Below are 27,968 nucleotides of genomic sequence, written 5' to 3' on the forward strand. Positions count from 1 at the left end.
GCATTTGATGCAAAGGAACAGTTGCCCAAAACACTATAATACCTGTATACACTCAACAAAAACAGGAAATGATGTTTTAAAAATGTATCCTTTTTGCAAATAGAGGTGTCCTCTCAGTCATGTCTAATGTGCTCATGCTATTCACACTTTTATGTCTACTTACTGGAGCAGCAACTATATGTCTACATTTCTCTTAACACGTCTTTTTTTTTCTTGGGACCATTGACATGGCTGAATTCAAAATTCTGGTCCTTCATCCAAGATTTCTAGACATTAAGCAAACAGGCACAGCTCCATAGTGCAGTGAGTTCAACACATGTGACAGCAAGATATACACTGTAATTTTCCCAGTATATCAACTGGGACATCCATGCAGGACATCCATATAGAAATTTCTAAAAACAGAATCATGGAAACTAATCCTATTCGTAGAATTAACATTAAGTGGTATGATCAGCACTGTGGCAGTGGAAGGCAAAGTTAAAAATATTTCAGCATAGTTTGGTTTGACATTTTGCATACTTGGGTCATTTGTAGATCAGCTCATTCATGAACTTTTGATGCAGCTTCAAAACTCAATTCAGATAAAAACACTGCTAAGTTTTTGCAGATTTGGAGTAGCTCAGCATTCATCCATATACTGTTCTTGACAGATAAAACGCCTTTACCATGATGCTGCAATTTAATCACAAATAGACAAAATGACTGAGACCATAAAACAATATTTATGCACTTATTTAGTTTTTACAGGTATCTATAAAAAACCCACACATTTCTTAAATCAGTAATGTTTATTTCCGTTAAACCAAGACAAGATTTCAAAATTAATACAAGATAAAAATTCAAGGTGGTTGGCAAAGGAGGAAAATACTTAAAAGATAGACTGCACATCATATATATTACTCTCATATGCTCAAAACCATTTCTGAATAAAATACTACAGTACTGGCACGCAAAACCGGCACTTTCCCTCATAACCAATCCGATGGGATTTTCCCCTTTTGCCTAATCAGTAGTTCTAAGAAAACTAAACACACATACATGCAGCCTGCAACTTTCATAGTACAGTTTACCTGTGGGATTTGGAACAATCATCTGTCAGAAATCACAAAATTATGGCAAAACAACACTTTCTATTGCATGTTTGTACCTGGTGGATTTTAAATACTTCCTCTTTCAACAAACAACAATCAGTCTTTCAGTGTTTACTATAAATGCTTAGAACTGCATTACTACTTGCAAACAGACCTGAGGCATTAGTAAAGCCTTATTTATTTGATACAGGGTTAAAGCACTCCTGCAAAGTTACCACTCCTACCTCAAATCAAGGCCACTGAAATCCACAGTTTTGCCTGTTGGTTTCACTGGGCTCTGAATTTGCTATAGCATTGGACAAAACACATAATAAACAAAATTCATTTTTATTGTTTGAATAAAAACCTTCCACTTTGAAAGCAGTATTTTCAAGTATTGCTATCCTTGTCTTCTAATGCCAATTAAAAATCCTCAGGAAACAAGACAAACAAAAAAGCCTGAATAGGGAGAAGAGTGCATTTCAAGGATGACCCTGCACCCTGTACCCTCCCCTCCCACCCCAAGATCTTGCTGACTTAATTCCAAACTCACAGTTTATTGTACAGCTGAGGTCTGGAATAAGCTTTCCCTGAGCGCTCTTTCTACCTATTTCAAAAAGTCAGAATGTGTTTTCTTGAATTCAGCCATTATTATTGCCATTTTCTTTGCTTAGACATGATTTATTTTCTAGGCAAGTTATTTCATTTTGGTAGCCCTGGATTGTATGTGTAGACAAACTTGTATTCTATTGCTCAAAAAAAACAAAACCAAAAACAAAAAACCCCAACATCAACAACAAAAAACACTTGAAAGTGCATCTGACTTCAAAACAGCATTATTCAGGCAGGTTTCAGAAAGTAACTAGATCCAAAGATCAATACGCATAAATCCTCATAATCATTCCTCTCAATTAAAAGATGCAGAATTAATAACAGATTTGCTACAGAATTTAGTGGCATGGCATCATTAAGGCACGGAAGTGCTTTGCCTCCTAAGGTCTGGATGTTAGAAGGGAACAAGATACTGTATTGTGCAAGAGGAGTCAGATATGAAATAGGAATCAGTATTTAATTTTCCATACAAGTAAAGTAAGCGTTTCATGTGCAAGATGCAATACTGCATCATCATTGCATTTAAATCATCTTTGGAGGTCTAGATCCCACCTGTTGCCCACATTCATACAAATGAGAGTTGTGTAGGTATACAGAGGGAAGCCTCAAAACTGCATTAAAATTTTGCTCCGACTAGTCTAAGTGATAGGTAGGTAATTCCACTGACTTTAAATGCAAATCCCCAGAGGACTGACCTAAAATGTGCCATTAAATACTATATAAAATAAATATTGTAGGTGATTTGTGTTAACACTGCTGACTGTACTCAGAATTCAGTAGTCTTACTTTTTTCCTTTTTAGTATTTCTAGCATACCACAAGGCATATTTACGTCTTCCCCCATAAATAGTCTAATAATTTAACTTCGTAATTTATAAAATATTTTCTATGCAACTTAACACAATAGCCTAAAAAATTAAATTTAAATTTAAGAAATAGTGTATTTACAATTAAAATAAGTACAGACCTCAATGGATTTGCATTCATTTATCGCACAAAATAATTTACATGGCTTAAAGTAATAAATAAGTCACAGGAAAGCTTTCAGAGAGATGCATTCTCCATATGTCAGAGTGCAGTATAGTTTCAGGAAGCAGTAATGTATTTTGGCTATATTTTCTTCACGAGTCCTTATGTTGGACGACCTTGACCAAAACGGGATTTTGACCTGGATTAAGAACACATAAGAAACATATTTGTAGATTATTACTGCTAGAAATTTGTTGTTACTACTGTCAAGTCAGCTCTCTAGTTCAGTATTTGTTTGAAATTACTTTCATGTTAAAGTATCTTTGAAGAGAAGAGGAAAAGAAGATCTCACTCATATCTATTACTGATAAAGTTGCCTTTCTGCCAGGATACCTGTACACACAAACTATATATAAAGAATTCAAAGAACTGTGACATCAAATACCTTCTTTTGAAATCACTAATTCTACAGAAGTAGTCACTTACGTTTTTGTGGACAGAGATAAGACCTGTGAGAAATTTCCCTGACAATATTTTTATGTATCTATCCCCCGCCTGAAAGTTTGTCAGCAACTCCACTATAAGCTTCAGCTCAGGAGACTCATCTACTGGCCAAATTATGACCAGTTCAAGGCTCTACAACTGCACACAGCGTGCCAGCTTCTCAGTAAATTTTTGGTTTTCCCTTTTAAGGTATGGATAATTCATATGCAGTAATGTGGTAGTTCTTAAAAAAATTTTTTTGGAAGGAGACCAAAAACAGACTAAAGAATCTCAGCTGACACTTTTATTCAAAATTTCACAAAAAACTATCTTGGAGTAGCAGTGAACCTACCAGTTATAAAACAGTTCTTCCAGTGTGGGTACAAGAGTTTCATTCTCTTAGCTCTAGTGTAATTTGATAAAGGAAGCTTTCACATCATATATGGTTAACCTACTGGAAGGGATGCTGATGCAAAATGCATTTGAAATGGGGCAAGTGTGTTTAAAAAAAAAAAAAAAAAAAAAAAAGAAAATCCATGTTCCGCTTTTTCCTTTCATTTTAAAATCTTACCTTGTGTTCTTCTCGGTGTTGTTTTGTCGTGCACTGACCTGTGCTGAGGCCTTTATCTGAGCTTCGAGTCTAGAATAAATGCCTCCTGCATACTGCAATTCAGAAAATCAAGTTGTGAAATTATTCCAATTTAATCAGTGACTTCTCATAGAAATCACTAGAACCTATAGCATACTTGGGTTTCATTATTACCACCCAGTACTGAAACCCTTTAAATCCATCCTATTTTCCATGTCAGGTTTTTAAAGGCAGTGAACTTTACAAATTATTTAACCTATTTAAAAAAAAAAATCTTCTTTGGCTAAATAGAGTTTTTAGTACAAAATGAAGCCTGACCAAATTTACTTTTTAAGATTAAGTGTTAAAAAGATGGTATTATTTGCATTTTTGTTACTAAGGCTCACTTAAGTTCTGTAAACACTACAATTTGACAAGACAAGCCTTACTTCTTTACTGTCTTTTGACTTGACTCGATCAAGGTCTCCCAGTCGCATTTTTATTAAGTGCCCTGTAATCTCAGACATTCTTCTCTGATCTGTCAGAAGTAAGAAAAAATATTTAGAACACATTTTTCTTGTTACTGAAAACAAGAGACAGAAGAACACGTTAATGATATCCTGTTTGCAAAAGTAGATTTCTTTTCAGCTCATACAAGAATCTTGAATAACCTAGATCCTGATGCATAAACTAGCTTCAGCTGTGTTCTCAGCAGATACCAGGATCAGCCTGAAACACTACACTGAGATCAAAATCTACAGGAATGCTTCTGAGGAAGTGGTTTTCAGAACAGCAAAAATCCACAAGAATCTCAGGAGAGACTAAGAAAAAACAAAACAAAAAACAACAACACCCCCCCAAACGATTATAATTCTACTTTTAGTCAGAGACTGGGAAGGAGATACAAACGAACATGTTTACCTGTGTTTATCTGTACACACAACAAATTGCACAGGGATGTGAGAAGCAAATTATTAACATACCTGTGCAGCCAGCAGACGACAACACCAGCACTATGCCCATAATCTCTCTAGATTATATGCTGACATTTCAAATAAAGAATAAAAAAAATCCTAACATAAATTTATGATGGAATTTTTCTTTTTCCTCCTGCTAACTTGGAACTCCTTCCCAATATTTTTCTTGTCGGTGGACCCAAGCCTGTCCATTTATTTTTCATTCGAAGTGAATGTAAAGTGTGTAGCTTTAAATGGTGGATTTTCTTTCATTTTCCTGCCATAAAGATTTTTTTTCTCCTGTATTCTACAGGAGAATGTTACTTCAGCATTTGATTGGCACTTACTAGCATTTTCAGGAGCAGTTTCTAGCTGTATGAATACTTTTGTACATTTTGGAAGAATCTGAAGTTGCTGTGTGGTTTGGAAACAGCTGACACACTAACAATTAGCCCAATAGAAGCCTATTCTCTACCAAATCAGAAGTAGCTATGCAAAATAAATTTTGTTACATCTAAGAGTAAATTCAACCTAAAAGTTTCTAAGTAGTTATATTTTAAGAAAAGTAGACATTTCCTATAGGAAAGAATAATTTTCTTTGCATAATATTAATAATACAAAAGCTAAGCCCATGCAAAAACGGACCATCTTCTCTTTGAGCATCTTGGTTGAATCTTAGTGATCTGGAGGCATCCCATTTGTTCTGCTGCATACTCACGCTGGTTAGAAAAAAAAAAGAGATGCATACAGAATATTATCAGTAACCATTTACAGAGAAGGATGTACTACAATATGGTCTCAAGGACTTTGAAAATTACTTACATGAATGGAGATGCATCTCGGGAACTTGACTAAAGAAAGAAAAGTATATTCCTAAGTGTGTTTTAAGAAGACGACTAAAACTTAAGAGTATTCCTCATTAGTCAGTCAAGAGGGGCTGGTTTCAAAACTCAAGATTTTACCTTGTCAGATGGCTTCTCCTTCTTCTGAACACTAGGTGAAGAAACCACTTTCTTTGGGTGTTTGCAGAATTTCTTTAACTTCTCCTTTCTCCCTGCTAATTAATGCAATATCTAGTAACAAGTACAATCACAGATATCTGGAATCTCTCAACTACACAGCTATAAAAGGATTTTTTCCCTCTACTTCTTCACAAACAGTGTAATTGGACTGGATATTTTTCCTTTGTTAATGTTACAGGCATGTTAGTAACATTCACAGATTACTCAAACACTTTCCCATTAGAACCATACATGAACTGAAGTACATATTTAAAATGCAAAATGGTTACACAGAACTGCCCAAATTTCTGTTGTAAATTCAAAAGCAGCCGCACGTACACACTACATCTCTGAGAATACTAATTCAATCAACAAGCTCAAAGGTCTTGGCGATGTCAAACCAAACGAGTTAAAGGCAGACTACAATGTTTTCAGTCAACTTCTTTTATGAATTGATGTATCCCAGCCCCTTTGTGTCAAGACAAAAAGAACAAAGAACTACCTCAGTTCAAGTGGCTCATTATTAGGGTAAAAAGGAAAAGCTGCTTTTTGGCTTTCCATATTCCTAAACCCTTTACCATAATTAAAGAAAAAAAAAAGTAGAGAGCTTATCTTCAATGCAGACAACTCTAGCCATATTCACTAGTCATCTCACTAAGTTATGAAATCAGAGGAACAGTATTCTGCAAACAAGCAGGCAGAAAATATAGGTATGTAGCTACTGTATTTTCCTCCAACATTAACCTGGGTAAAAATTCTTAAGTTGCCTGACAGTCTTTCCTGTAAAATATGCCCTCGATCACCCTTGAGAGCATCTCAGCATCTGAATAGTTTCAACTTCCCTTGTTTGCCAGTGTTTTTTTGGCAGCACCAAGCAGCAGGTTAGTCTCTATCTAAACACAGACAAATCTAGCAATAAAATTCAAATAATGTTTTGATTTAAAAAAATCTAATGTTTAACTTTTGTTTACAGAGGAAGAATTCTGCTGCCTTGCCTTGAATCCCTATATCTAAGTTCCAGGAAGTTTTACTACAGAGACAGCTGTAGTTGTACCTGGTTTTCTGCATACTTCTTCTTCATCTCCCACTTCATCTTCCGTGACCTCTGAGCCAGTAGTATACTCCTCTTCTTCAGATAACAATGACTGCTGTTTCTAACAGATGGGAGGAGAGGGCCACAGATAATAAGTGCAGCTTGATTCCTATTAAATCATATGTTAAATCTGTCCTGAGGAGCTCTCTTCAAATCTAGCTTCATATCTGAGTGAGGTAACCCTGTGTAAAGTTAGGTCTGAGAATGTGATTCTCAAATATTGAAAATGTAGTTTTAAATCTTTGCTTAAAATGTTATGATAAATATTTTTATTTATGTTTCCCCAGGCTGGCCAAACATCAGAAGAGGTTGCCCAGAGAGGCTGTAGAATCTCCATCCTCAGAGATACTCAAAACTTGACTGGATATAAACTTGAGCAATGTGAAATAGCTTTAAAGTTGAATATAACTTTGAAGTTGGCCCTGCTTTGAGTGTGGGGTGGATTGTACAAGATGACCTCCAGATTATTAAATGATTCTATGTTTAGTGTCCAATGTATTATTTGCTATATAATTTTTAATTATTAAAAAATTTCACATTATGGTAGCAAGTATCTGAGTTAGCCACATAATTATAGAGGTGAACTGCTGTTCTCTCTAGCATTGGAATATAAAAATAGTTAGTACATCAAATGTCACTCTATGCTGCTGGAAGAATGACTCCCTATCCTCCGCATTTGGCTAGGCCCTCAACTTTGATAAAGCTTTTTTGCAATAAGGCAGGCATAAATGTGCTTTAATTGACTTGTTGTTTTCCAGCGTCAACAACATGAAAGAACCATAAAATGTTAACTAGCAGATGGAATGATCAGCAATTCTTTCTGATGGTTTTGGGTGCGCAGTTTGACGCAGTTTTTTAAAAAAAGTTCAACTTAAAGTACCTAGGACATAAAGCATGTCAGACAAGCCATGAAAGAGACAGACACTTAAAAATAGTATTTTTGAATATCAGCGTCTCTGTCAGCTTAATGAACAATGAAGAACTGACGCATGCACTGCAGGTCTATTGCTTGCTGTCATTTGTAAGAATGTTTAAAAGGAATATTTCATCTTTAATAAGGCCAAAGTAGCACTTCACACATACTTTGTGATTCCTTAAAAGTTTTCACTGTACTACAAACTCTAAGTTAAAGCAAAAGTAAGAAAATCTTTTCCTACAAATTAATTAGAAAATAAGAAAAAAAACCAAAGTTAATTATCTGCCAGTACAGAAGAGCAAATATTTAAATTATGAACAAAACATTTTACTAACCAGCTGCAAAGTCCAGTTCTTCAGAGAAAGAAACTGTAGCCAGGAAAAGGGAAAAAGGTATATGTTAGAGAACTAATAATAATTGAAAGAAAAAGACAAAATAGGTGAGGGCAATGCTCAAAATAGGAGTGGTATGCTATAGTACAGCAAGTTATACTGTAGCCCCTAGAAAGCTTACTCTCATCTTTGACTTCACATTTTGACGGAATGAAGAAGCACACAAACTGGTTGTGAACGACTATTCCATTAAACACAGTGAATTCAGAATCACATTCTATAGTGCTAAGGTTAGGCAATAAAGATATTCATGGATTTTTTTTTTTTAATTAAAAAAAGCAGATGGGGAGGAGCAAGTATTGGGCACCAAATTATGTTAGAGTTTATAGAACTCTAAACTTATCTCTACATGAAGGATCTCTTTAAACTAGAGGTAGTTTTACAAACTATCTACTTCAACATGACTTAGAAAGCAACTCTGTTGATTTGGCATATACATAGCAAAATATATATCATAGTACTGGAAAACAAGATCTTTTGCATCTGGAAAAGAAGAGATTACTGTTCTCCATTTATGGGTCTACAAGAGCCACTAGATATACTCAGACACATCAGCAGACAAACCAAAGAAGGCAATTACTTAAATAATATTCACCACCTGATGTATTCTGGAGTATGACTGGGTCCTTAAACACCATCGGTTTACAAGTGGTCTGTAAAGCACAGACACATGGAGAATTGCTTCTGTTTCACAAAAATATTTCTGACAGACTTTGTAAAACTTTTGCCTTCTCATCAGACATTTTGTACCCAGACTAGCCTATGCTATCCTGCAGTGCTCAACTGTGTGCTTCTTCCTTTAGCAAGGTGAATATATGAAGTTGTCTAATAAATTATTCAAAGTATTTCTGTAAGAATCTTCATTATCAGGAAGAAGGGGAAAAACGCTAGCAGTCACTCACAGCATTGATTTCTCCTGTTTTGGGGCCCCACGGCGTATTTGGTTCTAACAGCACATCACATTCAATACCTTTTTCATCACAGAGTCCAATACCAGAATCACTTGAAGAGAAAGAGGTTAAAAAAAAAAAAAAAAAGACTTTTCTTCATTTCATAACTTTAGAACAAGACTCTCTTTACTCATGATAAAAGGAGAAAGACCCCCAAGTTAGCTGCATAACTAGTATTTTGATAACAATGCATTAAAATAAAAAGATAGGAGTGAATAGTTATGGAGGTTGAACAACTAAATGTCTGTTTGAAGTGTAAAAAGGTAAAAATACTTGCTATTCTCTTCCCACATTCCAATTAAACAATCATAAAATCAATTATCTTTTAAAAATCCCATATGTTGCACATATTTTAAAATGGAGAAGTCAAATGTAACATACACACTGGTAGAATGTCAAAGGCTAAGTTACTTCAGTAACAATGTTCTTACCTATTTTCATCCTTAGTGAAAGGAACAACAATAATGTCTCTATGATGAAGCAGATCATTCAGTATTTTAGTAGTCTGAGATGGCAAAACATCCCCATGGGCATTTCCTGAAGGTAAACCAACCACGTGATCCCTCACTTTACAGCCCTGTCATACATACACACATAAAGAAATCAGATACATGAACTAATGGGAAGACCTGATTCCAGTAAGTATGATAATAAAAGTTCAACTTTCTAGAAATTTCTGGTCTCTATACTTGAAAGCTTTCTCAAGGCAGAAACTACAGATGAGCTTTTGATCAAAGGGGTGGAACTGATTCTGTACTTGTTGAAGTTAACAGGAACTTCTAGAAACAGACATCCTGAGAAGCAAAGCAGAGTCCACTATGGGGGAATAAATAACAATTTTTACAGAACTGTTTCATATCCAGTTTTAGCATTCAATGTGGTCAAACTGTAAGGTGACAAAAGGGAATGGACAAATGTCCCTTGCTTGCACTGACAGCTTACACTGCACACACTACGACTGGAAGTGAAAAATAGCTTTCTGACATTACCGCAGCGCCCTCTCCCTCTCCAGTCCCATGCTCCACCCTGCCTGCCAGGGAATGCCTGCTGTACTTGAATGATCCCAGAACAGTTTACTGCAGCAGGAGAACGGCCGAGTTCAGAGACCAGAACCCTCATCCTGCGCTGCTCTGAGATGCTGCAACAACGTACAGTCCTTGTTTTGCAAAAGATCTATTTTTATAAACCTGTCCCCTGCCATGTCTTACGCTCTTTTAAAAGTTAACTACTAATGAAGTACCTTTGGGAGGGTTGTAGGATCAAATCGAAGTACTTTTTGGTTACAACAGGGATATATTCCTGTGCCAGTGGAACCCAGAGCACTTGCTACACCTGGATAAAGAACTGGCTGCGAATGGTACTGGCAATGGGAGAATTCAGTACACAGGAAAGACTACATTATAATAAGAAGAGAGATGAGAGGTAAAATTACCAATGGAAGTCAAAATTTTGCGGTATAAAGAATAAATATCAGCTTTATTACTGTCACACAACAAAAGCTGCAAAAACTCAAGAAAACTCCTCCCCAACCACTACCTTTCTTAAGGCAGAAAGCCTTTATGTCACTCATTAAAACCTGAGTGGTCAGAGAATAGCCATTCTAATTTAATCATGTTGTGCTCTAAGCAGTCAGAAAATAAAGGAAAGGGAAAATGATGGGAAAGGAGTACTAACAAGTCATGAACCACAGCTTCCGTAATTTCCACAACGCAAGTAATAGTCTCCTAATCAAAAAAGAAAAATCACAAAGCCAGCTGGTACCAAAACCAATTAGCTAAAGGGAGAGGATAAATATATTTTCCATACTCTTTTAGTCCCCGATGCAGCCCCCCAAAAGCACCCGAAGAAAAGACAAACAGACAAGCAAGTAAAAGTGAAAATATACTAACCTGGTTACACCTTGAGCAGGCCAACCAATTGACAGTCCCCCAAAGGCGCCAATAAACATCCCGCCAAGATTTTAATTCCTCATGAAGACCGATTAAATACTCATGGACTTCCCAGGTTTTATCTCTGAAAAAGCACAAGGTCAGGTTACGCACAGAATCATAAAGCAGTTTTGATCCTGCCACCAGAAAGGTGAGGTGGAGAAACAGCAAAGCAATACATCTTCCACTGGTGAAAATCCTACAGAAGAGTTTACAACAACAAGGATACAGTGTGGGACAACTGATATGAAATTCAGATGATGACGAAACATCCTAAACTTACTAATAACAAAGCACTACACCTTGTTTCATCTCAAACTCCATAGACTGCAACTTGTAAGCTAAGATAAATATCAAGCCTTACAGAAATCAGGAGAACCATAAAACAAAGGAAAACTCAATAAACAGAGCAAAAGAAAACAAAACATGCATAACAAGTTCAATGATCCTGCATTTTTCTGCCTTTAAGAATAATACTACCATATAACTGACCTGAAGTACTGCTATTCTATTTAAGTACAACATAGTATGCTTCTATGTATCTGCAATGCAACAGCAATTTTGAAAAATGTTAGTATCTTTTCTTGATGACTGCATGCATTTGAGGTTTCTGTTTCTAAAAATAGGAGTGTGTGTTATGGACTTTGTTCCTTCCCAGTGATAAAACAGCACATCTCTCTATAATTCAAAAGACAATATGCATCTAGCACTGATGCATTTTATTCTTGGAAAGAACAGATACGGTTTTCCCCACAACTTTAAATCCTGGCCTGAACAGCTTTTTATTATGTAGGTGCCTAACCTTGTCTAAGCAGACAAAAACTCCTGTGGGAACTTCTAGGTACCACTAGACATCTAGCGCAAACAAATCTGCTTTTAAACAGCTATACCATTAAAGATGGGCTTGTATTAGGTCATAAGCCTGGATTCATTAGTGGCCAGTGTTACTTAGTCTAAGGAATGGGTAAATGGATTCTATCCAGAAAAGCAGTCACAAGTACCAGAAGACAAATACTCAGAAGATTATGCAGATTCCAAGTAACTTTGAGAATCTCTACAAGTATGCACTAGAAATTATGTAGCAGCTATGTGCACTCAGCCTACTTGACATAATACAATTAAAGATTTTAACTGGCTAATCACCAACGATCCTAACACGTCAGGACAGGGTTGTAGACTCAATTCTACTTAGACTGTTAGGCAGGACTTGCTCCACACCTTGGAATTACTGATGGGAGAGAATACGAAGCTGACATGTATTATCTTGGGAGCTGACAGTGAATTGTGTTTTAGTTGTTCTGAACTGAATAGATCCAATGAGAAAGTTTTCATATTACTAATTTCCTTAAAAGGGGAGGCTCGGAGGGAGGGAAATGCAGCTTGTCAGGCACTGGTCTTCATTCAGAAGGGAATGCACTGTACAGAAATACGGCTCAACTAGACATAAATCAATTTAACATTTGTGCCAGATCAATCAGGCATGCAGAGAGAATAGGTCTTGGAAACTCCTCTGACAAATACTTTAAAACAAAAAAAACAACTGGTAAAAGTTTATTCATAGTAATTTTTAAGCAGGATGAATATTTGATGTGACAGTGTCAAGTCAGTCTAGAATAAAATCTTTAGCATTTCTTTGTTGACAGAGAAGAATCGACCCTTCCATAACAAAACTTGTGGAAATGCAGCCTTTAATTCAAATTCTCATTGGCTACATATAAAAAACCCTTTGATGAAACAATTAGCTGAGTATTTTCTACTTAAAGCAGTGCAATCCAAAACAGCACTCCCAGTGATCTTGCCTGTAGCTTTTCCATATTGCAGCAGCAATGGCACTGCTAAATGAATTTCAGAAGTACAACCATAATCTCCTGTTTGTTCTTTTTGCTAGGAAATATGGAAAAAAAAAAAAGAGTTTTTGAGATTATGATTTATACTGCTCTGTGCCTATCCATGACTCAATTTTGTAATGTGAATATCTGTTAACTCCTAAACATGTAGTATTTTGTAAAATCATCCAACATCATATAGCTGAAGAAATATATTTAATATATATATTACCTTATATGAACATAGACAATATTCCCATGTTGATCTATGTTGATTTTTCCTGGTACACAAGGAATTCGTCTTTCTGTTTCTTTAGTTAGCAGCTTTTTACATAAACAACATCTAGATTTAAGAAAAGAGACAAAACACCGGAGTAAGAGCAAGACTCTGAAATACAGAGGCTGTCTTTGTAACTGAAGTAGTTAAAAAGAAAATTTACCACACCTGTATAATGTTGCTGCATTTCCCCGAGAATCTGGATTTAGGTACTCTGGATCAAAGAGTCTCTCAATCTTCTTGCAGAAAAGTTTACTATTAATGACAGTAACACAGCTTACCCATTAGAAAGAGACCTTAAAGTTGCTTTATGAGACTAATAATAATATTCTGATGATATGTAAAGTTGTCACTTTTCTTTCAATATCTAGCTTTTAATGTGGTTTTCCTTTTAGATAATCTGTTTGTGGCATACATGTAAGAAATGCACATATAACTGGACTTGTCTGGGGTTGAAATTTACTCATTGAGGAGTGTGAACTTCTTTTTCTTTACGGAGGACCCAATGGGACTTTAAATGCTTTGGCTAAGCCATTCATTAAACCATCTCTGTCATGTTCCCCTATATGGCACAACACCTTCTCCTCACCCAACCTCAATTTCTGTCACAACACACAGCTCTGCACATGAAGAGCATTTGCCTATCTAAACTGACAGGTTCAGCCTCACTTGCAGATCGAACGCAGTGCTGTTTGGGTAACTGTTTCCTAACCTGGGCATACCTTACTTTTATGAAGTCATGAGGAAAGAGATCCTTTTTTAGGGGTGATAACATTACAGATAAAACCTTACATCCACCACGTCAGTTGTGGAATTCTTTATAAAGCATGATTTTCAATGTACACTCCGTATGGTTAATTTTTTCCCCTCTACTATGTTCTTTGTTTGCTATCTAAACTCTCAGCTTCTGCTCAACTAAAACACTTACTACTGAATCCTTTTGTGAAACCATACTTAACTTTTAAAATTAAAGCAGTAATGTCTTCATTCCTGCCAATTAAAATATTTTCCTACTTTCACCTTCCTTGCCTGTAAGTCTGCCTACTATTAATTGACCCTTATTTTGATATTAACTAAGCTAGAGTCCTTATGTACGCTGTTTAAATAATATTTCATCACAGCTATTCAGCCTTCTGGCCATCCTAAATTCTATGCCCAAACATCACACTTTGCAGGCTGCTGAAACCAAACTGTTCCCTATGAATTAGGAGCATGTCATCCCATCAAAGATTCCTTTCCCTAATCCTGGCCTCCATGCAAGGATTCATGAATAATTTGTCCACATCACACTCTTACTGTGGTCCTTCCTTTTGCTTGTCTTCTATAAAAAGCTCTTTCTTTTGGCTCAAAATTTTAATATAAAATTCTGAAGTGACTTCATGATATTCTGTGTTCAAGATATGTTACACAAAAGTATAAATTGTATTTATTACACTAGACTCCATAGTGTCTTAGCTCTTCCCAGAAATGATCCAAAAGCCCTACAGTATTTCAGTTGTACATTATATTGCAAAAAGTTACCTCTTAAATTTATCTCTTTTGTCCTTCACCTCGTCCACTTCACTGTGTGTGAAGAGATCAGCAATTCGGGTAACAAGATTAGCATTGATACAATTCATGTTACATGGTGTGGCTACAATGGCATTCATATTTTCATGGCAATAATTGATACATTTTTCTACCTGTGAACCAGAAACATTAAAAATAATTTAAAAGAATTATAGACAAAGCTATCTCAGATGAATTACTTCAAGGTTTTTTTTTTCTAAATAAAGTGTGGTGTTTTGCAAAACTAGTTCAGTTCAACTCAAAAATAAAAAGCAAGCTTAAGATTTGTCTAACTGCAACTTTGCATTAATGAGACTATGAATTTGTTTGTGTCCTCCTCCAAAAGGTCTCTACAGTCTGGGAAACAGCTCCAGAAACATTTCATCTTCAATAAGTGGTATCTTCCAGTTACTTGTAATGGAGAAGCCCAGTACACGTTATACATAGTATTGCATAGATCTCAACTTTAACAGCTAACCTTACTGTATATTTCACTGCAGGTCACTCCAGTGACAGAACTTTTGTCAAACATTTTAACAAACAAGTCAATAGTCGCTACTTCCACAGAGCTGAAGGACATAAACAGGTATTCACCAATATAATACTTTTTTAAAAAATAAAACCTATCAGAAGTCAGATAACAAGGTTATTTAGATGAATTGTCAGAAGGCAAATCCAAGATCCTACTATCACATTTAGAAGCAACTTATTCTACAAGTTTTTATATTGCCCTCGTTGAGATTCTGCAAATATTAGATTACCACTTTGAGTAAAAAGAAGGTGGCAAAATCTCAAAACATTTTCATGATATAAACAGATGCAATGGTTGATGCGACAGTCAAAGCATAACAAACAAGCTGTTAGACACCTAGTGATTAGCTGTGCCCTTATGGCACAGAATCTTTCTTTTTTAATACTTACTAATGAATCCATCTTCAAAAACTCAGAAGAAATAAGAATTGATATGACATTTCCTGGTTCTAGAAGACAACAAAAGGAGTTTTCTTACATGAATTCTTTCAATAATTTCACATCACCTCCCTCCCTCTGCATATTTAGTATGTGTTGTAAGCATTATTTTACCAGTCAACCTATCATTCCATCTTCCAACATGCAGAAGACTTCCAACCTTATGGAACAGATGCCTGGTTCCATACACAAAGATACTGTATTATTCTTACACAGTCATTTTCTTGCCCAGATTCTCAGTTTTTGTTAGCAAATGAACTAGAATGATCTTGTTCAATTGTTTAATTATGCTTCAGCTGATTTTTCTTTTTTCTTTATCATTTAGGTGGCCAGAGTAAAAGTATATCAAACTGGACTATATAAAAGCTGGAAAAGGTAACTTCATAGGGATAAAATGACACAACAACTATAGAACAAGCTAACTTCCATTGCTAGCCACCATACCTGGCTGAGATTTTGCTCAACATTTTGCCCAAACTATACTAGACCTTTTTTACTGCTTCAACTATCAGGATGCTTCCTTAAAACTGTCAGTGTTGACAGATCAGAGACTTCTGCTATAATGACCAGATAATTTTCTGCTGCAATCCCTTTCCAGCAAATGAAAACTTTGTGGCTGTTGCACTGAAACGAGACACTGGGGCTGAACTGTACCAAACCCACTAATTTTCCATTAGCTTGAGTTTTTAGTCTGAAGTACATATCATAATGAACCTGCCACAAATGATCAAGACACTGTCTTTTACCTAAGGTGGGCATTTCATAAGCTTCATATTCCTTAGTGTTCCTTTTAACGTATCTTATCAACCAGTCAAAGATGTGAACGTCACAGTGCACTGAAATGTCCACCTCTTCCCAGCGCTGGGCATCCACTGACAGATATTCAGCAAAGTATTTCATTTCTGAAATCAAAAGGTCTCGAGGACAAACAAAATCTTCTTTGAGGTTTTTTGCTTCATCACACACATGGATCACCATATTTGGCCTCAATTAAAAAGAAAGTCACAAAAGTTAGGACCCTAAACCAGTAAGAATGCCAAAATTGATTAATGAAGATTTCATCTCCAAAACTGCATCAGACATTACAATATTGACATCACTAACAGTTTTTTCTTAACAGAAGGAAAACAAATTGCAGTTATTAACAGTAAGAAGCTGTTGTCAGATACTAGTGGAAAAGCACAAATGTGCATATACTCAGATAGATAATTGAAGTGTGATTTAACGGTTAAGTTAAGGGACTGGAGAAAGAACAGTTATAGCTCCAGTCCCCAATTTGTCTCCAGTTTGTTATGGGATACTACTAAAACATTACATAAATGATTTGCTCTCCCTTTTTTACTTCCTTGAAAAAAAATGCATATATACAACCCCCCGCAACTTACTGAGGTACCAAGGACATTAACTAGTACACTATAGAATTTTCATCTGTGAAATTAAAATTGCTTTATTGTACATTGAAATGTCTATTTCTTAAGAAAACGTCAAAGCTAGAATCAGTGAAATCTATCTCTACGAAAAGAGGGTTACCATTAGGTTTGAATCAAATACATTATGCTGTAAGTATCTCTATAGTAAGATGCACTGGTGATGCACATGGCTATTTGAATTGGCAGTAAAATTTTTTATTTGCACTTTTCACTTACAGATTTCCTTTTCTTCTTTTAGACTAATAGGACAATTCTATGTTCACAGAACATAACTCTGTTTTTTTTAATTAACTATTAGTGAGCATCAGTCTTGTTTTATTCCTTTTCAAAGATCAGATTGTGTTTCCCACCACAGCAGTGATTGATTCATTCAGAATCTACAGATTCATAAGTAACCTATCACTACTCCACATAAGAAATTTTCAAACCAATTCCTTGTATTTCTGTAGCAACATTAAATTTAGGATGCTTACAGCTATGTTCTTTGTGACAGTAAAAAGTTAAGAGCAATTTAGACAGCTTTCAAAACTTGCAAAACTAGGGAGATGACTACTTTACTGACAAACCTTCCAGGGAGCTCACATTTGAAATGACAGTCCAGTTACTTTTTTGGTTAATAATCAAAAAATTGGAAATTTAAAATACTTAGTCAAAAGTAAGCCTCCTCACTGAGTTTTTCAGCAGTTTTTCTGCTCCTGGCCTAACACCTGTTCTACAATCATTAGTAATAGCAGTACTAAAGGAGAAGATGCATTTGTTACCCTGAATTCAAAAAACTGATACACAAACTGTGGACACATGCATTTCCACTACCATTCTTATTTTTAATCAGAATCAGGGAAAATGATATAAAAATACATGTGAAATATAAACAGCTGGAGAACTACCAAAAATTCTTTGGACTTCATTCATACTTATTAATAAAGCTAGAAAAATAGTTTAACTGGTTCTGCCTTGAACAAGGAGAATGACTATCTGACCTTCTCGCATCCCTTTCAGTGGTGCTGTCTATTACTCTGCGATTCCTCCAAGTGAGTGCTCTGTCAGCTATATAATCCTGTAGGCAAAAAACACAAACATCATCTTACCCCTGATTTCCATCAGTGCTTTCTCCACCTTTATGCACAGGACCTTTCTCAGATTCTGAAGAACAATTCCTCGTGGAGGTTGTGCTGGGCCTTCCTTAAATGTAAGGAAAAAAGGCTTCATTAGAACAAAAGGGACTGACCTTTTGCTCTTCAGCATCTTGGAAACACAACCGAAGCACAGCTCTCATACTGAGGCAATGTTACATGGCTAGCAGCAAGATCTGCACTACCATAAGAGCTACTAGATAATCCAAGCCATGTACTGCAAACTCAGATCATCAGCATTGCTGGATTGCCCAGACACTTGGCTGTAAACCTAGATCAGTCCCATCTCAATAAAGAGCTGAGAGTCTTCAACAGTTTCCTCTGGGAATGCAATCCATTCCTTTAGCTCCCCTTTTCTTCTTTGTGGGATGTGGGTCTTAAGACTTTCAATCACATGAAGACTTCTGTTTTCAGTAAACTTTGCCACCAGAATATAATCGCTTGAGACTAACTCAGCTTCTTACTCATAAATTGTTAGCTGTGGAAATATCTTACTTAAAAGCTGAAGCACAGAAGTCTCTACAGATGTACTTTTCCTAAATTGCTCAAACACGTGATTTAAAGCAGCGAATTGAATAAAACAATGCTCAAAAAGCAGACCGTCAGATTCTTTTAGTCCCCAAACTTAGCGCAGCTTATTCTGGGAATAAAGGACAACTGAGCTTTAGTTCAGATAGGCTCTCTTCACAATGCACTACAGGCAGTGAGTGGAAGCCGGACACAAAACCCAGTAGGGGTCTGGTTACCAATCCCAACGAGTTCTGGATCAAGAGTTAAGAAAATCCTAGGCACTGCCATAATATGCATTTAAAAGGACTTAACAACAGTTTGCCTTATACTTAGCATCCAATTCAATAAGCTTTTACTAGTCAGCCAAAACTAAAATCCAGCTCAAAATGAACTGGGCCTGCTTGGTTTTTCTTGGGGTTACTCATGTCTACAAACAAATCCAAACAGGGCCCAAATTCTTGATCCTAAAATAAGGTGATATGAATAAATTAACTAGTAAGTAATTAAAGAAAAGATATTCATTTACAAATAGACTTTTCTCAAATTCTCAGTTCTGAGATACCTGAATATTTCCCAAATACTAAGAAGGTGTGTTCACTACAATCCAGTAGAAAAAGACTGTATTATCCTAATCTTAACATATTAAGAAATTACACATAAACATGGGAAATCATTTATCCCAAGTCACAAGGAAAATGTGTTGGAAAAAACAGGAAACAGGAACAGAGGAAATCTCAGGCTAAGATCTTTCACTAGAGAACATCAGAGTACTTAACTGCATTAATACTTTTTACATATATTAAATTGTTAAAAAGAAAGCACACACTAATTATCTAAGGAGTTCTACAAGCAGAGTTAGCCAGTTAACTGCTTACTGGGAAGCTAGAAGCTACTAATCTTCTAAGTAGTCACCTGTGGGTGCAAGAAGTTAACTATTTATTCAACTTAATGTACATAACAAGTACATAATTGAAAGCTGATAGTGTTTGATAGCTGATAGACTCTATATACAATTTTCAAATACTGTCTCTTTATTAGACTTTTGAAAAACATTTTATTCATTGTACAGCAAGGGTAAAACAGCTGTTTTTTCTTCTGCAAGGAGAACAGTGATCAGAAAGCTGCAACGCTGTGAAAGACAATGTAACAGAAAATGTTGTTGCCTTAAACCTTCACTGTCTTTTCAATTGGTAATGCAGAAATCATTTACTCATTACTGGAATGAGGCAAATTTTCTCATGCAACACAACTGGCAAGTTTCCCAGTGTGTAGAAGACACCTTTATTCACAATGAAAACCAGAGAATAACTATTGCACTATTGTTTAATTAAAACTTCTTACAGAAGAGGTACTTAATGTGGTGTTACCAGTATTTTTCTTTTTCAGTCACAGCACAAATCGTTAGGACTAGTCCTCTTTTATCAAAGTATTACTGGGCCACATAACTGACCAAGACTCATTATGTATTAATGCAAGAGTATCTTGCATCAAAAAAGCAACTAGTTCATGCTCAAATTCCCATGTAGTCACCTAGCTATTGAGGCAACTGCCAGGCTTTTTGCTGGGAAAGAGGAGTCTGACCTCAAGGAATCACCATCTCAGCTTTCGGCCATTGTACACAAAACTTTCTACTCATCTTAGTAACACAGCTTGACGTGATTGTAAGTGTTGAAGGTTTACACAGTACAACACCAGGGACACAAAACAGAAGAATAAACCCTTTCTCTCCCAAAGAAGAATTTAGCACAATCTTCAGCATATCAAGCCTTTTGGAATAACAAGCTATTAAAAAACCTGAACGTTGATTCTTAATCTAAATGAACTGAAAGTGCTTCTTATATGCATTATATGTATGCTTAACTCTTCCTTTTCAAACACGAACGAGTACCATTCCTGGGTGGACTTACCACTCGGGACAGAAAAGCATGCACATATTGATTATAATCAAAGTCAATATATTTCAGAATTACTGAAAACATACCAGTTATAGTAATGGAATTCTGCCCAATGGGAGGCTCCTGAAACTCTGTCTGTGTATCAAGCAAGGAGGATTTGATGTACGTAGCTAAAGTTTCCACAGGACTCCCACCAGCAGCCATTAAGGGATTATACTGGTTGTCAACAGGTGAACTTCCACTGCTTTTTAGTTCATCAAACCTTTTTGCACACTGTCACAAGATTAAGCAATAGGACAATGAAGTAGTAGCTTTCAGTACATTTTAAATAACTATGATTTTTGATGCAGATATATGTCATTGTATTATCTTTTGCAAATGAACAGTTTCATCATACTGATATTAAACTTACAAGGCTTCTCATACAAGTAGGGGCATCAGGAAAGAACATAAACATGCAGTAAAATAAATAAGATTTGCCATGATTAAAGACTCTGAGAGAAAGAGGAAAAACAGATAAGATGGAACCTGTTTCAATGTTTATTTTAGGCCTGATCTTCCAAAGGGTCAGCTTTGAGTAGAGTTTCTTTTCTTTTTTTTTTTTTTCAAACTAGTTGCTTTACCATTAACATTATCAAATATTAGTAAAAGCAGCTATATTAACTGGCTCATAATTATTCTTTCTTTTACTTTACAATTTCTACTCTGGACAAAAGGGACTGCTGATTCCCAATGCAGTTTTATTACCTTTCCATTCCTTGTTTTGATGAACTAAAAAGTATTTGCATTTTGTCAATTTGTACCTACACAATGACAATCATGGGCTTAGTTCTGCAGACTCCTATACACGAATAACTTTACACATACAAGCAAATCTACCAAACTCCAGGGGTAATCCTCCTGTGATACAACTCTCTGGCTCTATACAAGCTGCTGTCTCTTATTATTATTTATTTAGATTTAGCTAACTGACATATTACTGCATGCCACATTCTCTTTTGGTAGAAGCGCACACATGGTGACATCCTTTTGATATTAATGTAGTGTCTCAAATTTTTAACAATGCCAGTTTACAAGATTCAATAGACACATGAAAGCACGGGTCTCACTTCACTTAACTGCGTTAAAGAGAGACTCCACATACTTAAGACACTTTGTTCTTTCAAAACACAGTAACCAGACATGTACTAATCAATCATACTATCTTTATATAAGGAGAAAGCTGACAGATTATTTTATAATTATTTTATTTCCTCAAGGTTGCACAGTACTCTCTCCAAATTGGAAGTTGAATAGCAGTGCCCACAAAAAATACTAAACTCTTTGCAAAGCACTTATTTCAGCTTGCAAGGCAGTAACATTCCACGTAAGCTCCTGCTCCCACACAGTCACTTATGTTCTAAATACAAGGTCACAGTGAAGGCCACTAGCAATGCTACAAATGCAAACTGATACATTTGATTAAGTTTGCAAGAAATTACAGACTGTTGGCTTGTTTTTTCCAGCTTCACTGAATCAAGAGCAAAAGCCATTTTCTTTCTTAGCTCAAAAGCATTTAAGTGAATATAAATTATCTTCTCTTGGTTTACTTCACCTCAGAACTCAAAAATCCCAAATGGCTCTTTTTCAAAACAAAAAAAAAACAAACAAAAAAAAAAACCAAAAAAAACCCCCAAAAAGATCCCCAAACCAAGCAGTTCATCATGAAATTCAGCAATCCAGAAAGATTAAGTATACAGAGGTGGCAAGTTCTTCCAACACCTATTCCAATCAGAGAAAGAATAAGCCACTTCTTGTAGGACCAAGCAAGAGACAACTGCATGCCTTCTATTATCTAGCGGAGGTCTATAACTTTTACTTCCTCAGAATCGTATTGAAAGTAATGCCAATCACAGGAGATTATTAGGTTTGCTAAGTAAAGTATACTACAATCTGCATGAAGTTAATGGGTACTGTCATCCTTTTTCATGAAATAGTTTTAACTATGTAATTTGAAACATATTAGTGCAATTACTCTTTTATTTTTCAATTCTACTTTTCAATTTTTATTAAAATAAATTTTTTCCAGTAGTTTTTATTCTTATTCTATACCAGTTCTGAAGAAATACATTATGTGTTCTTATTTCAAAACTTTAACGTTCAGGTTTCGTACAAACAAGATATATTTTTTCAATCTTTTCAATCGTTCAACATTTTGAGCTCTTTATAGTTCAAATTATTTTACCAAAAAAAAAAAAATCCTTAACTTCCATTTCTCTCCCTCCCCAAACAAAAGAAGCTTTCTTCTTGATAAAGTAGTGCGCGTAGCACGCACATTCTTTTTTAGTAAATTCACCTCTTTGGATGTAAATCCTGGAACTAGCCTTGCCACACTGTCCCAGTTGATAGGCTGAGGAACACCAATTAGGGAACACAGGATCATATCCAAAACCATTTGGTTGTTGTCATATGGAAAGTTATTGTTTTCTGAAAATCCACGACTCATCTTTGGTTACAAAAGCCTAGAAAAGAAAGTGTTATTAGAAAGTACACAGAGAGTTACGCACTTAAATAATGCTCAGATTTCAGAGTAACTGAATAATCCGTTAACGCTTAACGTATGTTAATTGTAGCACTCTGTAAGTTACTATGGGAACTATTTACTACAGCACTGCAGCCAAGTACCAATGCTGTAAAGCTTGTATTTGACACACTTCTCCATCCTCCGATTTCGGGGGGGGGGGGGGGGGGGGCGCAGAAAAAGCAGATGTGCAGAACACAAAAAAACGACTCAAGAGCAGCAAGTACTAATATTTTTGAGTTGTTTCTTCACAAAAGAACAGGGGAAAAAAATCAATTTGCATATAAAGTTGTGGAGTTAAAAAAAAAAAAGCCATGGACAGTTACAAGACGCAAATGTTTTCAGAAGCGTCAACTTCTACAATTAAGGTATCCGAAACAAAAAAGCATGCAAATATGAAGGTTTTCTTGCATGCTAAATGCAGTTTGACTTAACAAAATCTAGAAGAAAAACTATTTGTCAGCCTTCCTTTCCCTGCAGTCTGAATCGAAGAGCAGGTCAATGCAAGACAACTAAGAAAAAAATGAATTCCAACTCCACATGTTTAGAAGAGAAGCTGATCACCTGTCTGAAGAGCACATCAATAGGTAAGACTACTAGATAAAACTTGAATCAAAGGCAGTAGACTCAACAAGCTGTATCTATAAGGCATGCTGATGAGATTCATTAGCAACGCAAAAAACCCCAAAACATTGCATAAAAGATCATGCAGTAACAACCTAATCCAGCAAAACCCTGAACAGGTCCTTTTTCTGGAGTATTCACTTGCTTGTACGCATGCCAACTAGACAATAATTCTGTTTACTCACCCTTGTGGCTCTGACAAGCGTGCACTGGCAAACGTGCAGTTTTACCACCCCAAGTATCAGTCACATACTTCTGCCAGCAGTTTCCATCTCTACAGCTGATGCAACTAAACAGAACACATGCCCATTCCTCCACCATTGGACATCACAATCCAATACATTAGCGTGAAACTATTTTAATTCGTAATTTAAAAGTGACACCCACTCTAGTTAAGAGACCAGTATGAAGTGTGCCAACTTGCATTCTGCCACATTTGCTCTGGAGGTTAAAACTGCTGGAAGAAGGGCTGAACTAGCAGCCAAAGCCTTTCCCTCTAACTCCATCAAAGCATTTGGATACTTAGAGCTAGACCCTGGGAAAGAAATACGTGTGAACTGTTGTTAATCAGTTGCGAAATATCTGGTAACTGAAGAACTCTCCTGGGATGTGGAAGTATGAATTTTAATCCCTTCACACAAAGAGGGAATTCAAAATATAATACACATCTATCAGTCAAGTTCTTGAATCCAGGGGTGGTAATCACTTTCACAAACTGCCCGAGAGTGGTAAGCTGAAGGATTTGCTAGGAATCAGTGTTCTAAATGTGGTACTATATCATCCTAAACAACTACCTTCCCCCTTTGCAATTTTGAAAGAGAACTATTGAGTGTCCATTCCCAGGAGGGACTCGCACCACTGAGTCCTCCAGTGCAAAAAGGCGCTTCCTACAATCTCTGAATAAGCAGCCTAAGTTACAAGAGGGAAAAATGATTTAAATACACTTCTCTGTTCCCCAAACTTCCTACTGCTCAACTTTGTTCTCTTCTTGCTCAGCATAGTTGTGTTGTAAACCTCACTCAATTATACATGAGCCAACTCAGAGCACCCAGTTCACGGCAATCAATATTACTTTGGTGCCAGGAAGCATAAAACCTGGATGTCTTTCAACTGTCATCCTGAAGACCTGACATTTCAATTGGCCCAAAGCATTCATAATTTCCATTTACTAAGGATCTTCAGGGCTGAGAAGCCTCATTCTTCCAGTTTCAAGTCGAACAACAGACAACAAAGTATACAGGACAGTAGAACACTAAAAATGCAGCGCTCCTAATTTGAAAAAAAACCATTTAGTTTCTTATTATTAATTTTACGTATACCACCAGGGAACAGAGTAAAAGTTCAAAGTACTCGCTTAGCATATGCTGGCAGAAAAGTGCAGGCATTCATCAAGACCTTCAGATGCAACTAATGCACAGGCATGATCTTAATAAGAATTCCTATTTGGAAAGCACATGGCATCTATCTTGAAGTACCTTAAAGAGATCACATAAATAATGAGACCTAAAATTCACAGGTAAAATTTTGACTTTTAATGTATAAAGCAAGGATTGTAGAGAATTTCAGGGAAAACATACTTGGATATTAGCAGATTTAACTGACCACTAGTTACTAAAAGGATATGACATGTAGTTGTTTCTTTTGCCTCACCCTCTTTTCATGCAGCTAAAAGAAAAGACCTTAAAATATATAACATCACACTGATTTTGTTTCAGATTGTAAAAGCCATTCTAACTTTTCTTGTTTTTTAGTTTTTATTGATAGAAACAGAAGTCACAATAGTAAATAACTTCTTAGCGTCTCAAAAGAGCAGCTGAGTGAAACTATCAGGAAAAAAATATCCCAAATCCAATAATGTTCAAATAAGGTTTTGTATATTCATGGAAGAGTAAAGAAAAAAACAATGCTGTTTCGTGCTTAAGAGCTTCATTTTAGGAAGACAAGTCAAACGGATAACAGTTGCAGCATTTTAGCAATTCTATCTAAATGAAATCTGTTGCAAAGCATGTCAAACAGCCAGTTTTGAAGTCAAAGGTACTTCACAAATAACATGAGCCCAAACTTTGCAACTAAGAAAGATGCCATTATGAGGAAAGGTAGATTACTCCCTACATTCATCAAGTCATTAGCGCTTATTCTGATAGTCCTGTCAAGTGCACCACTGTAGTAATTCTATGGTGGAGGCTTCTCTCCATCAGTGCACAGACAGAAGTCAGTATCAATTCAATTTAAGCCACTGGGTATCTACCATGTCTGTTATGAAAAGGGATGATGAGGCCAGAATAGGTCAGCACCAGTGGCAAAGCTGAGTGGTTAGGAGGTATGAAGACCACTTCTTGTGGTATCTTCTATGTGTGTAGCAAGCGGTTTAGAAATATGGCTGAATGAGATGAGCAAATGATCATGTATTAATATCCTCTGAGCTCAAGACAAAAAATACTCTTAATGAAAATAAAATTATTAGTGGTGGTGTTACTTTATAAATCCCCATCTTAAAGCTTAGTTCTATGATATGATCACATTGGGTCATCCATCAAAGAAAAAAAGAAAAGCAATTATTTTGCAATAGCTAAATTTATAATTTAATGAAGAAAAAAAAACACAGCGGGTTTTAAGCACTTTACTGGTAACAAATTTATGCATACATCAGCACTGTGGACTATGAAGCAACCAGCCATGCAAAGATGACAGGTACTCTAAAATGTAACGACACTTTCAGAGAGAATAAAGCCTTTGTCACTCAAATATTTTTTAATCCACTTATTCTGTATATTAAAATACAGTTACTTATAGAATCACTACTGCAAAGATGAATGAAGGAGCATACTTACTGCAAGCACAAAGATTCAAATCTATTTACTTCTATTCTGGAAATAGCACAGAACTCCCCTTTGTGCCTTCAGATCTGATTTTTAACACTGGTCCCTTCTCCTCTAGGAAAGGCTTTAAAAAGTATAGTTAAAAACATGCAAGACTCTCTATGACGCAAGAATGTGCACACTGTAAGAACTGCAATGTAAGGCCCATAATAAATCTAACTGCTTAGAGAGGTAACAACATCAGATTCTCTCCACTGTGTTTCTCTAATGAAAGCTGAGCTTGACCTTTTCCTCAAACCAAGGAAATTAGGAAAAATGTTTCAGAGTTGTTTGATTTTGATCAACTCGTAATACACGCACAGCATAGAAAGATAAATGACAGTTTTAATAATTTTTATCAGCACTTAAAACTCTAAATTAAGCAGCACAAAATATTCCCATCGCTTTAAAAATATTTCATAACAATAGTGATTTAAGTAAACCGTTAATCCATTATGCAGGAAGTTGGTTTACGTTATGGAAATACACCACCTCGTATAAGAGGGGTATTTTTAAAAAAAGCGCAGACACGATCTAAACTGAGGATTTACTACGCCCGTGCACCTGCAGAACCTGTGGGAAGGAAAGCTGCTGGGATGGGCACAATGTTTCACACAGAATCCTTAAATGCAGCGCAACGATGGTGCAGAATGGAAAGCGGGGTGGGGGAAGGAGAAACTTCGACCATAGTTTGCTTACATACTAGTTAAATTAACATCAAAGTAAGGTATGTTTTAATAATAATGATAATAATAATAATTAATAATAAAACGGACTTTCTTTTTTTAGGCGAGATCGTGCAAGTGCAACCACCCTCCCCGCCAAGCATCACCCTGGTGGGGACCCTCCCCTCCCGGGCCCTATGACAGAAGGGGATCTCGGCAGGCACCCCACGCTCAGCAACAGGGAGGTCCCGCCGCAGCTTCAGGGACCGCTCCCGCAGCGAGGGGACGGGAGGAGACAGGGAGCCCCCCGCCAGCGCTCCCAGGGAGGCGGGCGACAGGCGGAGGGGCGCCGCGGCGGGGCAGGTTACCTGGCGGGCTCCCAGGCGACGGGTCGGCGGGCGCAGGGCGCGGCGCGCGCGGCTTCGCCACCGGCTCCGCTAACGGCTCCTCCTCGAGGCGCAACGGCCGCTCCCTGGGGCGAGTGCCGCGCCGGGCGCCTCACAGAGCCCGCAGCGGAGAACACGGGCCCAGCCCAGCCGCTGGCGGCTCAGCGCCCCCGGGGAGCCGCCCCCGGCGCCTCAGCGCTGCCCCCAGTGCGCAGCGCGGAGAGACCCGCGGGCCGCCACCGCCACCCCCCACCTGCCGCGCCTCACGCCGGGAGACGGCACCGCACGCGCCGCCGCCCAGCCCCACCCTCGCCGCGCGGGGCAGGGCACGGGCGCGCAGAGCCATG

At 36.9% G+C, this 27,968-nt stretch overlaps 1 protein-coding gene across 3 annotated transcripts; it reads right to left on the bottom strand.

The window, feature by feature from the left end:
• Positions 1-814: 814 nt before the first annotated feature.
• Positions 815-27,968, bottom strand: SANBR (SANT and BTB domain regulator of CSR). 3 transcript variants are annotated; one of them, XM_026094719.2, is made up of 21 exons: positions 27,604-27,968; positions 22,864-23,029; positions 20,615-20,801; positions 18,079-18,172; positions 16,307-16,545; positions 15,513-15,571; positions 14,565-14,725; positions 13,212-13,298; positions 12,999-13,109; positions 10,902-11,025; positions 10,253-10,405; positions 9,444-9,589; positions 8,965-9,064; positions 8,006-8,038; positions 6,716-6,815; positions 5,623-5,717; positions 5,483-5,511; positions 5,306-5,379; positions 4,154-4,242; positions 3,708-3,799; positions 815-2,852 (listed from the first exon to the last, which is right to left on the bottom strand). In XM_026094719.2, exons 2-21 carry the CDS (start codon positions 23,011-23,013, stop codon positions 2,816-2,818), a joined length of 2,160 nt encoding a protein of 719 aa, XP_025950504.2. In that variant the 5' UTR covers positions 23,014-23,029; positions 27,604-27,968; the 3' UTR covers positions 815-2,815. The 3 variants fall into 3 exon arrangements, with proteins under 3 accessions (XP_025950504.2, XP_064366100.1, XP_064366102.1); XM_064510030.1 differs by lacking the exons at positions 20,615-20,801; positions 27,604-27,968 and having other exon boundaries at positions 22,864-22,987; XM_064510032.1 differs by lacking the exons at positions 18,079-18,172; positions 20,615-20,801; positions 22,864-23,029; positions 27,604-27,968 and adding an exon at positions 17,971-18,051.

Source organism: Dromaius novaehollandiae, chromosome 3 (genome assembly GCF_036370855.1).
Source record: "Dromaius novaehollandiae isolate bDroNov1 chromosome 3, bDroNov1.hap1, whole genome shotgun sequence".
NCBI classification, from domain to species: Eukaryota; Metazoa; Chordata; class Aves; order Casuariiformes; family Dromaiidae; genus Dromaius; species Dromaius novaehollandiae.